Source organism: Pituophis catenifer, unplaced genomic scaffold, assembly GCF_029215685.1.
Source record: "Pituophis catenifer annectens isolate HBS135680 unplaced genomic scaffold, rPitCat1.0.hap2 SCAF_1, whole genome shotgun sequence".
Taxonomy (NCBI): domain Eukaryota; kingdom Metazoa; phylum Chordata; class Lepidosauria; order Squamata; family Colubridae; genus Pituophis; species Pituophis catenifer.
Window position 1 is genome coordinate 156559113 of NW_027256881.1, and position 12241 is coordinate 156571353.

Consider the following 12241-nt stretch of genomic DNA (forward strand, 5'->3'; position numbering starts at 1 on the left):
GCAGAAGGCGGTCTCGTAAGTACCCAGGTCCTAAGCCATGGAGCGCTCTAAAGGTGGTGACCAAGACCTTGAAGCGCACCCAGAAGACCACCGGGAGCCAATGCAGCTCGCACAGGAGAGGTGTTATATGGGAACGCCACGTCACTCCCATAACCACCTGCGTGGCCGCATTCTGGACCAGTTGGAGCCTCCGGGTGCTCAAGGGGAGTCCCATGTAGAGAGCATTACAGTAGTCCAGGCGGGAGGTGACGAGGGCATGAGTGACCGTGCGTAAGGAGCCCCGATCCAGAAAGGGACGCAACTGGTGGATCAGGCGGACCTGATAGAAAGTCCTCCTGGCCACAGCCATCAAATGCTCTTCTAAAGACAGCTGTGAATCCAGGAGGACACCCAGGTTGCGAACCCTCTCCATGGGGGCCAACGACTCACCCCCAATAGTTAGTGATGGCATCAACTGACTATATCAGGACGCCGGAAACCACAGCCATTCGGTCTTGGATGGGTTGAGCCTGAGTCTGTTTCTCCCCATCCAGATCCGCACAGCCTCCAGGCACTGAGACATCACTTCAAAGGCATCATTGGGATGGTCCGGGGTGGAGATGTACAACTGAGTATCATCAGTGTACTGATGGTACTTCACCCCGAAACCATGGATGATCTCATCCAGTGGCTTCACATAAATGTTGAACAGAAGGGGCGAGAGGACTGACCCCTGAGACACCCCACATACAAGGCGCCATGGGGTCGACCTCTGCCCCCTGCCAACACAGACTGCGACCGGTCGGAGAGAAAGGAGAACCACCGCAACACGGTGCCCCCCACCCCCAACTCTTCCAACCGGTGCAGCATGATACCATGGTCGATGGTATCAAAAGCCGCTGAGAGGTCTAATAGGACCAGGACAGAGGAACAGCCCCTGTCCCAAGCCTTCCAGAGATCATCAACCAACGTGACCCGTGCCGTTTCCATGCTGTACCCAGGCCTGAAGCCTGACTGGAATGGATCTAGATAAACCACAGGATTTTAAAAGCCAGAGCCACTTAATCTGGCTAGAATTAAATTGAAGCTGGACCTCTCCCACTGTATCAGCACTGATTAGAACCAGCTCCAGAAGATAGGACAGGATATAGTGTCACCCACCCCAACTTCTCAAGTAGTTCAAAAAAATTACCATGAAGGCTGCTGAAAGATCAAAAAGAGCAATGATGCATGCATTGCCTCCATCCTACTCCCACCAGAAATCATCTAAAAGTGTGATCAGTGCTATCTTAGTCCCATCCCAAGTCTGAATCCTGATTGAAAGGGGTTCGGATAATATTCTAAAGTTCACTAGAGTTCCTGTGCTACCACCTTCTCTACAATCGTCTCCAAAATGAGAAGGTTAGACATTGGAAGAAATTGTCTGAGGAAGGAGTGACCATTGCTTCCGTGGGAACCAGTAGCACCACCCCCTTTCTCAAAGAGAAATTTTCCAGTGCCAAACCCAATCATACATTGCCTCTAGATAGGCCTTAGCTAACCAGAAGAATATGTATCTAAAACAGTGATGGCAAACCAACAGTCGCAAGCACCCTGCCCATTACCTTAGGACCAATAGGCTCCTCCCAGATAGCCAAGCCAGATTGAATTGCACCTAATTCATTGAATGAATTGGCTCTACTGCTTTGTAAATGATAAAATTAGAATGAGTAATTCTCTAGTATCTAGAGAATTTTAAAATTGTTTTATAGTAATTAATACAATATTTTTAATTATACTGTAGATACCATACCATTATGTCACTTACACTCAGTGGTGGGATTCTGCCGGTTCTAGGGGGTTCGGCCGAACCCTTTGTTAAATTGCTGGCTCGCCCCGCCCCTTGCCCCGCCCCTCCACACTACTATTTATTGCCAATAAATGGGGCGAGCAAGCCAGCAATTTAACAAACGGTTTGGTGTTTTTTTGTAATTTTATTGGCCCCGCAGCACACCGAACCGTTTGATAATTGCTGGCTTGCCCCGCCCCTCCGCACCACTATTTATTGCCAATCAATAGTGGTGGGCGAGGGCCGGGCGAGCCAGCAATTTAACAAATGGTTCGGTGTTTTTTTGTAATTTTATTGGCCTGCAGAGCTTCAGCATAGGCTAATTAGCCCTTGCTTAGATCGGCTCCTGAGTCTCATCTGATTTGTCTCAGCTGTTTTGCTCAGGGCTCTGCTGCTTGCTGGAGCAATTTTTTTCCCCCTAGATATCCTGAAAAACGAAACTGAAACTGCTTTGCTGTTGCTGCAAGGTTGGATAATTAGGCAGGCAGATTTCTTTTCTTTTTCCTCACCAAAAAAGGTAGGTGCAAACAATGGGAAATTTAGGGAAAAAGAGGAGAGTTCAAGATTTTAAAACACAAAAGAAAAAAAGCTCTATTTAACTAGGGAATTGTAATAATTGAGATACTATTAATTGTATATTTCTGAAAGCAGAAATGGTTAAGTTGTGGTTTGGAGGAATATATGGGGGAAATTATTTGGTTTATTATTATTGGTAAATATAATTAATTGATTTGTAAGAAATTGGATTGCATGGAAATAATTGGAATATTCATGTTCATATTGATTAATATACAAAAAAGGTAGTTATATAACTAATTGATTTATATTAAAATGTTGAATTTATATTAAACAACTGTAATATTACATAATTAACCAATGTGAGGATGGATATAAAAATAGATGACAATGGGAAGGGGTATAATATAGAATAGAAGGGAAAAATTGAATTTGATTAAGATTAGAGATGGGGGTGAAGGGTAATATTGGTTTTTTACAAAAATAGATGAGGAATAAATATGGCAAAAAGGAAATATAGAAATTGTAAATTTAATTGAAATGACTAAACACTGTTTAAATTTGTGAACCGGCCAAATACTCTGTTCAAAGAAAATACATTGTATGTTTGTATGTGTGTTTCTAATTATTGTTATTTATTCATATTTGTTCTCTTTTATTCTTTAAAGTTTAACAATTCATTCTTTTATCTTACTATCTTTATATTTGTTTGGGATTGGCTTTCTTCCCTTTCACCTTTTTTATTGTACAGCAATCTTTCTCCTCAAACCTACCACCTCTCTCTTTTCTTTCCTTCTTACTTTCTCTTCCTCCCTCTCTTCTTCTCCTCCCTACTTTCTCTTCCTTTCTCCTTCTCCTCCTCTATTCCTCCCTCTCTTACCCTCCCTCCTACTCTAATTTCCCTTCCCTTCCTTCATCCCTCTCTATTGCTGTATCCTTTTATGCATATGGACTACTCAGAGGGCTGAAAAAGTTATTTTTGACTGGTCCTCGCACTTTTGACCAGTCCTCGAACTTACGACTGTCCTCACATTTTACGTTTTTGCCCTATCTTGTCACCATGGTGAAGAGAAGCAGTTGTGAAATGAGTGACATGGTTGTTAAGAATGCTACAATGGGCATAAATGATGACCAGTCATCATTTATGTGCAAAGACCGGTCAAAAGTGCGAGGACCTGTCAGAAATCACTTTTTTCAACCCTCTGGGTAGTCCTTTTGTGCATATGGACTACTCAGAGGGCTGAAAAAGTTATTTTTGACTGGTCCTCGCACTTTTGACCAGTCCTCGAACTTAAGACTGTCCTCACATTTTATGTTTTTGCCCTATCTTGTCACCATGGTGAAGAGAAGCAGTTGTGAAATGAGTGACACGGTTGTTAAGAATGTTACAATGGGCATAAATGATGACCAGTCATAAGTGCGAAGACCGGTCAAAAGTGCGAGGACCTGTCAGAAATCACTTTTTTCAGCCCTCTGGGTAGTCCTTTTGTGCATATGGACTACTTAGAAGGCTGAAAAAGTGATTTTTTGACTGGTCATCGCACTTTTGACCAGTCCTCGAACTTACGACTGTCCTCACATTTTACATTTTTGCCCTATCTTGTCACCATGGTGAAAAGAAGCAGCTGTGAAATGAGTGACATGGTTGTTAAGAATGCTGCATGGGCATAAATGTGAGGATGGTCATAAGTGTGAGGACCGGTCAAAAGTGCGAGGCGCAGTCAGAAATGACTTTTTTCAGCCCTCTGAGTAGTCCCTATGCACATAGCCACGCCCACCCGGTCACATGACCAGCTAGCCACGCCTACACAGTCACATGACCAGCTAGCCACGCCCACAGAACCAGATGTTAAAAAAATTGAATCCCACCACTGCTTACATTCCATTTTACCAGTTAGTTTTTGACAAAGGTTTCTCCTTGGGTAAGGAAATTAATATATTAGAAAAATGTTCTTCATCAACTTTTTCAAACCAAACATTTTCTTTATCTGATTTCTTTTACAGAAAGAGAAGATTCATGAGAAATGTAAGAGTATTTGTCCTCCTAAAGATACTTTTGACAGGACATTGTTACATACTCATGGTAGGGTTCTGTTTTTATTTATTTATCTAATTTTTAATTGGTATTTGTCATATGCCGGGTTTACTTAGAATAATATTTAATACATTCTAAGTTAAATTGTAAAAATTAATAAATTCTAAAAATTAATAAAGCCTGTTATTGGTTGTTATTATTTTGTAACAGAAAATCAGTGAATGAACAGAATTTCTTGAGGGTGTATATAATTCAAATATCTTTTTCTGTCATGTAAATTAATTTTCATTTTGTTTAATTTTATTTTATTCCTAGATAAATCCAGGACAGATCTGGAACAAGTACCTAAGGTATGATTAAAATATTTTATAGGCAAAATACAGGTAGTCCTCGACTTACAACAGTTCACTTATTGATCACTCGAAGATGAACGGCAGTGAAAAAAGTGACTTATGACCATTTTTCACACCTACGACCATGCAGCATCCCTATGGTCACCTGATTTACATTCAAATGTTTGAAAATTGATTCACATTTATGACGGTTGCAGTATTCTGGGATCACATGATCTCCTTTTGCAACCTTCTGACGAGCAAAGTCAATGGGGTAGCCAGATTCACTTAACAACCATGGGACTAATTTTACAACTGCAGGGCTTCACTTAACAAATGGGGCAAGAAAAGTCGTAAAATGGGGCAAAATTCACTTAACAAATTTCTCACTTAGTAACAGAAATTTTGGGCTCAATTGTGGTCGTAGGTTGAGGACTACCTGTACTAAGAAAAAAGTGCATTATTCAAATATTTGGCCTAATAATTTACTGTGTGTGTATGGTAATATATTCTTTAATGTTTGGGGGGGGAGGGGAGAGGGTGTAGTAGTTAAGGCATTAGGTTAGAAACTGGTAGATGATAAGTTTTAGCCTTATCTTAGACATGAAGAGTTATGTAGGCCAATCAGCCCTAGGTCTTTTAGGGCAAATCATTTCTGAAAACATTGCCAAGAAAACTGCAGGGACTTGTCCAGGCAGTCAGCAGGAGTCAAAAATATCCTGAAGACAAATAGACATGCTCTTTTATACAAAGAAGTATGCAATTTAGAAAGCTTAGCACAGTTGTGCTGTCTCCATATTTTTCTTTCTTTCTTTCTTTCTTTCTTTCTTTCTTTCTTTCTTTCTTTCTTTCTTTCTTTCTTTCTTTCTTTCTTTTTTTTTTTTGTAAGATTTTATTTTATTTACCTGTGTTGGACTAACATTTAGAATATGGCAAAAGAAATTTCAGACTTGTCTTCTTTTCCCTTCTTTCATTGTCTGCTCATAAACTGTGGCATTAAAATTTAAAATTTCCCGATTTAGTTTACAACAAACTTACATCAAAATTTTAACAATATTGTGCATTTTAACCTTTATTTATTGCAAATTTCAAGGAAATGTTTACTTTAAAAATGGGCAAAACAATAAGAGCAAATTTAGAACAATTGGTGTGACATGCTTAGGAAAAAAGGTAGTAGATACTATTTTGGAGTTGGATTGAGATAACTGGGTATGAATCTGAACTCAGTCTTCTTTTTTTTTGCATCATGACCCATTTCTCAGGCAATGCTATTTTGTATCCTGATTCCTGTCATCATATCCATTCTCTAGGTAGGATGTCCACGGATGTCCACCTGTATTGAACTACGTGGATTAGTTCATGATGTATGTTTGTTTCCCTGTTTAGATAATATTTTATCTTTTTTCCTGGGTAAATGTAATGTAATTTTGTGAGGCACCCTGAGTTGCTGACTGAGGATATTATTCAGTGCCTGTGCTTGCATTGAAAAGAAATATTATTTATAGGACAAGATTAATAAAAATATTAAAGGTAAAAAGATAAGAATGATAAGGATGATGTGTTTTTGACTAGTGATCACAAAGATAGATTTTCTCCATGACAATCTATCCTGACCTGTTATTTTAAGTCTCCCAATGGTGCACCCATCACCCCTGTAAATGAGTCTATCTGCCTCACTGCTGGTCATCTTCTTTTCTTTCTCACCTCTATCAAGTTCACTGAACTTGTAATTGAATATTTCACCCCCTCTCTATTTTAAAGGACCATCTCTGTTGGTTGCTCAAGCATTCCCCCAATACTCGTGTGTGTGGTGGCTATGAAAAAAAAAACAGTGTTTTGCTAGGGATTTTTAGGAAATGAATTGGAAATAAAACTGTCAGTATTGGAAAACTATATATAAATCTTTGGTCCATGCAGCCATATTTGCAATTACAAGTACAGCTGTATTTCTTACACCGTGCTTAAGATATTTAGATTATGGACTCCTAAATTTAGTATAGGTAGTCCTCAACTTACACCATAATTGAGCTCCAAATTTCTGTTGCTAAGTGAGACAGTTGTTAAGTGAGCTTTGCCCCATGTTAATGACTTTTCTCATCACCATTGTTAAGCAAATCACTGCAGTTGTTAAGTTAATAACCCGGGTGTTAAGTGAATCTGGCTTTGCCATTAACTTTGCTTGTCAGAAGGACACAAAAGGTGATCACATGACCCCAGAACATTGCACCTGTCATAAATATGAACCAGTTGCCAAGTATCTGAATTTTAATCACATGATTACGGAGATGCTACAATAGTCGTAAGTATGAAAAATTGTTATAAATTGCCTTTTTTCAGTGTCGTTGCAACTTCAGCCGTTCACTAAACAAATGGTTGTAAGTCAAGGACTACCTGTAGAATAGTTAAGACTTACCCTATTTGTCATCTTTATATTTGAAAAGAGGAAAGCAGGTAGTGATCAGCAACAAAAGTTATATTGCTTACTTTATGAGCTACATGCATTTTTCTCAGAAATATTAATGTTAATTACTCATATGTGCAGCAACTTTAACATTGGTAAATTCATTGCTTTGCTCGCTTAACAGGATTTTATTTCCCCTCCACTATCCTGATCTTCTGATAAAGAATTTGCAACAATAGTTTATAATATGCTAATTCATTTCTGAATCATATTTGCAATTTTTAAAAACTGCTTTAAAAGGACAGGTGTCAGAGTTATATCTGGTGGCAAAATACTCAGCCATTAAATATTGCTGAATCAAAAAGAGCAAAATGAAAAGAACTATCGTGTGCACAGCAGCAGAAGGAAGGAAAAAGAAAAACATCAATGGAAAGAAAAGTAAAAAGAGCTTTTAAAGTGTCAATAAAAAGAACAGTAAGAAAAACAGTCTTGTGAAAACAAGAATGGCAGTTAAAAGGAATCTGAAACAGCCATAAAATGGCTTAAAAGGATGCAGGTGTCCTTTCCTCAGATGCTATAGCTGATAGGAACAAAGAAGCAGCATTAAGACGAAACTGGAAGGATATTGCAACCTGATGAACAACCAAGTGGGATTGGAGATAGCATTGGAAATGTCCTAGTTGCAAGGATTTTCATGTGGTTTGGAGACTGATATATTTTCCTGTGCGCTGCTCCCACTATCCATGCATGGGTTAATCCTCCAGTGCTTGGCAAACAACTGAGTGAAAACAAAAGACTTTTCCTCCCCTTTCTGGCTCCCAAGCCACACCTCTGGTCCCATGATCCCCCAGTCTTCACTCAGTTGCTGACAAACACTGTAGTGATTTTGGGAGCTCCACAGTTTTCCAGGAAGGTAGAGTACCTCTGTGGGGATTGTTCTCCCTTTTCTTTTCTCTTTCTCTCCTAGTTTTTTAATCTTCCCTTTCCTTAGGGCATCTAGGCTTTTTTAGTTAATTTTGAATAGTTTGTTTTTCGCGGCTCCTTTACTCTACGGATCGCTGCTACATCGTGCACCAGGAAAGGGGGGGAGCGGAGCTACGCCGCTTGATCGGGCGGCTTGAATTTCAAAAGGCAGCCTTCCTCCCACCTTGGTGCAGCCGCTCACGATCGTGCTCCCCAGCTGGCCGGCGGGCTCTTTTCATAGCACCCACGCCCGCTTCGTCCATAGTGCGCCGCTCTCTCCGTAACAAGCGGTTTCGCGCTAGTCAGCTGGGCGGCGGGGCCGGAAGCTCAGGCCAGGTGGTGCTGAACCGAGTGCTACTTCGGGAGCCCCGCTTCGCCGGAGCGGCACCGGATCAGAAGCGTGAAGAGGAGAGGAGCGCCAGGAAGCTAAGCAGCTTTTCCCTGCACTACGGAAAAGCCTGCAACAGCGGAAACGCGCGGCGTTTGGCGGACCCTTGGGCCGCCATTGTGAGTCCGTCGCTGGAGACTGGCACAGCGGCTCATCGCACCGCGTGCCAGCGCCATCTTGACGGACCCTCGGGCCGCCATTTTGGCAAGAGCCTTAAGCCTGCGCCTCCCCCCACCACCAGGGAGCCGGCTACAAACCCCCCCCCAACCACTCCACGTCTGAAGGGGGCATTCATCTGGGGGTAAGGCTCAGCGCAGCTCCAGGCCTGCCCAAGCATCTCAGAGGCGGCAATGTCTCGCTCCCCCCCGTCTTCGGATATGGAGCTGGAGCTCACCCCCCCACGCAAAAGCTCAAAGGGGGGGGAAAAAGAAATCCAAAAGGAGACACGAGAGCTCAACCAGCAGGGCTGCATCAGAAGGCTCCCTACCCATCCGGGATAGGGACGCCTTAAGGAAGCACAATGCGCTCGAGCGACAGTGGGAGAAGGCGCACAGGGCGACTTCAGGAACCCCAGCCAGAGAGCCTGGCCCCTTGGAACCAGCACAGGTCCCCTCAAGGGACATAGAGCTGGGAATTACTTCAGTGACTGACATTGCAGTCACTCCAAGAACCCCAGATGTGGCCAGGCCGGGACACATGACCCCCCGTCTCGAGTTAGGCCCAGGGGCCGGACCGGAGGCCGCAATGACTCCTTCACCAGCCCAGCTCCTTCGGGCCAGGGAAGCAGCCTCTACCCCTTCAAGGGCAGACCAGCAGCCTCGGGGGGGGGGGCAGGGATGGCATCCCCAGTGGATTTCCAGGCCATGTTCTCGGCAGCCCTCTCGTCCTTCTTCACAGCAAGCCTGCAGCAGGCATCCCAGGCGCAGGTACAAGCCACACTGGGCCAAGCACGGCAGCATCATCTGCAACCCCGTCCTCGCCCAGATTGTGGCCAAGACTCGTCGTCTGAGGAATCAGACCAAGCGGAGGAGGGGCCTGAGGAGATGGAGCTATCGGAGGACGAGGGCCTGGCACCGGACACCCCTGCATTTACAGGCCTCTTTCGCCCGGGCCTATTCAAGTCCCTACTCCATAAGGCTCGGCTCACAACCAACCTCGGAGTACCAGGAGATGTCGCAACCGCCACCCCGCAGACAGCAGGCCCTCATGACGCGCTTTTCAAATCGTCAAAGCCACAAAAGGACTTCATCCCTTGCCCTCAGCTCTTTACAGAGGTCATTCAGAACCCTTGGGCGCAACCGGCATCCCTGGCAACACCCAGCAGCCTGGAGAAGAAACTCTATTGCTCAGCCCCGGAGTTGGAGGACCTCCTGGCGCTTCCCTCAGTAGACCAACCGGTGGCAGCACTATCCTCTAGCTCCTTGGTCTCCACCGACCCGCTAGACACCCTCAAAGCGGAAGAGAAGAGAATGGAGGGGGCCTTCCTCAAGGCACATCAGGCCGCAGGCTGGGCAATCAGATCCGCGACAGCATCGTCGTTCTTCAATAGAGCGTCACTCATTTGGCTCCGACACCTGCAGGACAGACTCCCGCATGAGAACACTAGACTGCATCAAGATCTTGACAAGATAATAGCAGCCACTGAATACACAGCCGACAGCTCCCTGAACTCAGCCAAGTTCGCCTCAAGGGCTCTGGCCTCGACCCTTACCGCTAGGAGGCTGTTCTGGCTTCGGCCATGGAAAGCCGACTTCAAAGCCAAGTGGAAGCTGGCCACTTCCCCATACAAAGCGCCAGATCTGTTTGGGGCCACGCTGGAACCTCTACTGGTTGAAGGGAAGGACAAGAGGAAGATCCTCCCCTCAACATACCGGTGCCAGGAACGCAGATACACGCCTTACCCGCTCCAACAGCCCTTTCGTTCCAGCGCCGGACCCAGGGGGTCCTCTTCTCATCGTTCCCAATACCAAGGAGGAGACAGATTTCACGACAGACAGCAGTTCCGAGACTGAGGACGACAACAGCAGCCTAAGCGCAACTTCCGTGGAGCCGGCCCTAAGCCCGCCAGAAGGGGAAAATGACTCCAGGCCCACGGGGCCCATAGGGGGAAGGCTCATCCTCTTCCATCTACAATGGGCCAGATCGACTTCGGACTCCTGGGTAAGGCGTACGATCTCTTCAGGGTTATCCATCGAATTTTTCGGTCAGCCGCCCCACCGGTTCGTCCGTTGCCCAACACCTCGATCCTCGGAGCTCCAGGACCTAATGTCACAGGAGATTGCCCACCTCCTGGAGGTCGAGGCCATAGAGCCGGTCCCGCACAGCCAGCGGGGCTCAGGGTTCTACTCAACCCTTTTCTTGGTACCCAAGAACTCCAGGGGCTGGAGGGGCATACTCAATCTAAAGCATCTGAACCTGTCCGTTCAATACCGCAGGTTCAAAATGCACTCCCTCAAGTCCATCTTAGCGGGGGTGAGACAGGGCGACTTCCTCCAATCGGTCGACCTCCGGGAGGCTTATCTGCACGTGCCCATTCACCCGCATCACCGTCAGTACCTGAGGTTCGAGTACGCGGGCCGGCATTACCAATATCGCGCAATGCCATTTGGACTTTCGTCGGCCCCCCGCACCTTTACCAAGCTGGTAGCGGTGGTGGCGGCCAGGCTCCGAGCCGTCCCGATCCGGGTGCTCTGTTATCTGGACGACATTCTGGTCCTGCCGTCCACGCCCGACCAGGCCTCCAGAGACATGAAGAAGGTAATGAAGATCTTCCAGGATCACAGTTTCACTATAAACTTTGCAAAGAGTCAACTCCAACCCACCACCAGGCTTCTTCACCTAGGGGCAGTGATAGATTCGTCCAGCGGCCAGGTATTCTTATCACCGGACAGAGTCCAGAGCATCCAAACGCTGATCCTGCAGATCCTGACGGGGAGGAGAGTTGCCCTGATCCATCTCTCAAGCCTCCTCGGGAAGATGGTATCTTGCTTCGGCATCGTACCGTGGGCACGCAGACATTCGAGACCCCTGCAATGGTTCCTCCTTCCCTTCCAGCGAACGGGAAGGGCCAACTCCAAAAAGGAAGTTCGCCTCACTCCCCAGGTCCGCCGGTCCCTCAGGTGGTGGACATCGCCATCGCTCCTCAAGGGGTCCAGCTTCCTAGAGCCGGACCGTCTGATACTCACCACCGACGCCAGCCTTCGGGGGTGGGGAGCCCATCTCCACAACCTAGTCACGCAAGGACAGTGGTCGCCTCAAGAACGGCAATGCAGCATCAATCTCCTAGAGCTTCGGGCGATCAGACTGGCACTGCGCAACTTCCAGCTGACGGTGCAGGGGCATCACATCTTAATCCTAACTGACAACATCTCGGCCAAGGCGCATGTCAACAGGGAGGGGGGCACAAGGTCCCGTACCCTGATGCGGGAGGCCGCGGAACTGTTCAGCTGGGCAGAGAGACACCTTCTCTCGATCAGAGCAGATCACATTTCGGGGGCAACCAATGTGAGGGCGGACTGGCTCAGCCGCGAAACGATAGATCAAGCGGAATGGCAGCTCCACCCTCAGCTGTTTCGAGAACTCGCCTCACGCTTCGGAAACCTGGTGGTAGACCTCTTCGCAACCCCGGCCAACGCTCAGCTTCCCCGCTTTGTATCTCGCTACCCGACACCACAAGCGGAGAACCACGATGCGCTGCGCTGCAGGTGGCCCGAGGGTCTCCTGTACGCTTTCCCGCCAGTCCCGCTGCTCCCGCGTCTCATCCGAAAGCTATTGGCAGAAAAAGCAGACCTACTCCTGG

The 12241-nt window shown here is 46.2% G+C and overlaps 1 protein-coding gene across 1 annotated transcript in view; it reads left to right on the forward strand.

Moving 5' to 3' along the window:
• VPS54 (VPS54 subunit of GARP complex) overlaps nucleotides 1-12241 on the forward strand; it is a 64576-nt gene that overhangs the window by 17495 nt on the left and 34840 nt on the right. Inside the window, exons 5-6 of the mRNA XM_070956544.1 lie at nucleotides 4328-4406; nucleotides 4674-4708. Coding sequence (XP_070812645.1) covers nucleotides 4328-4406; nucleotides 4674-4708 — 114 coding nt within the window. The remainder of the gene's footprint in view (nucleotides 1-4327; nucleotides 4407-4673; nucleotides 4709-12241) is intronic.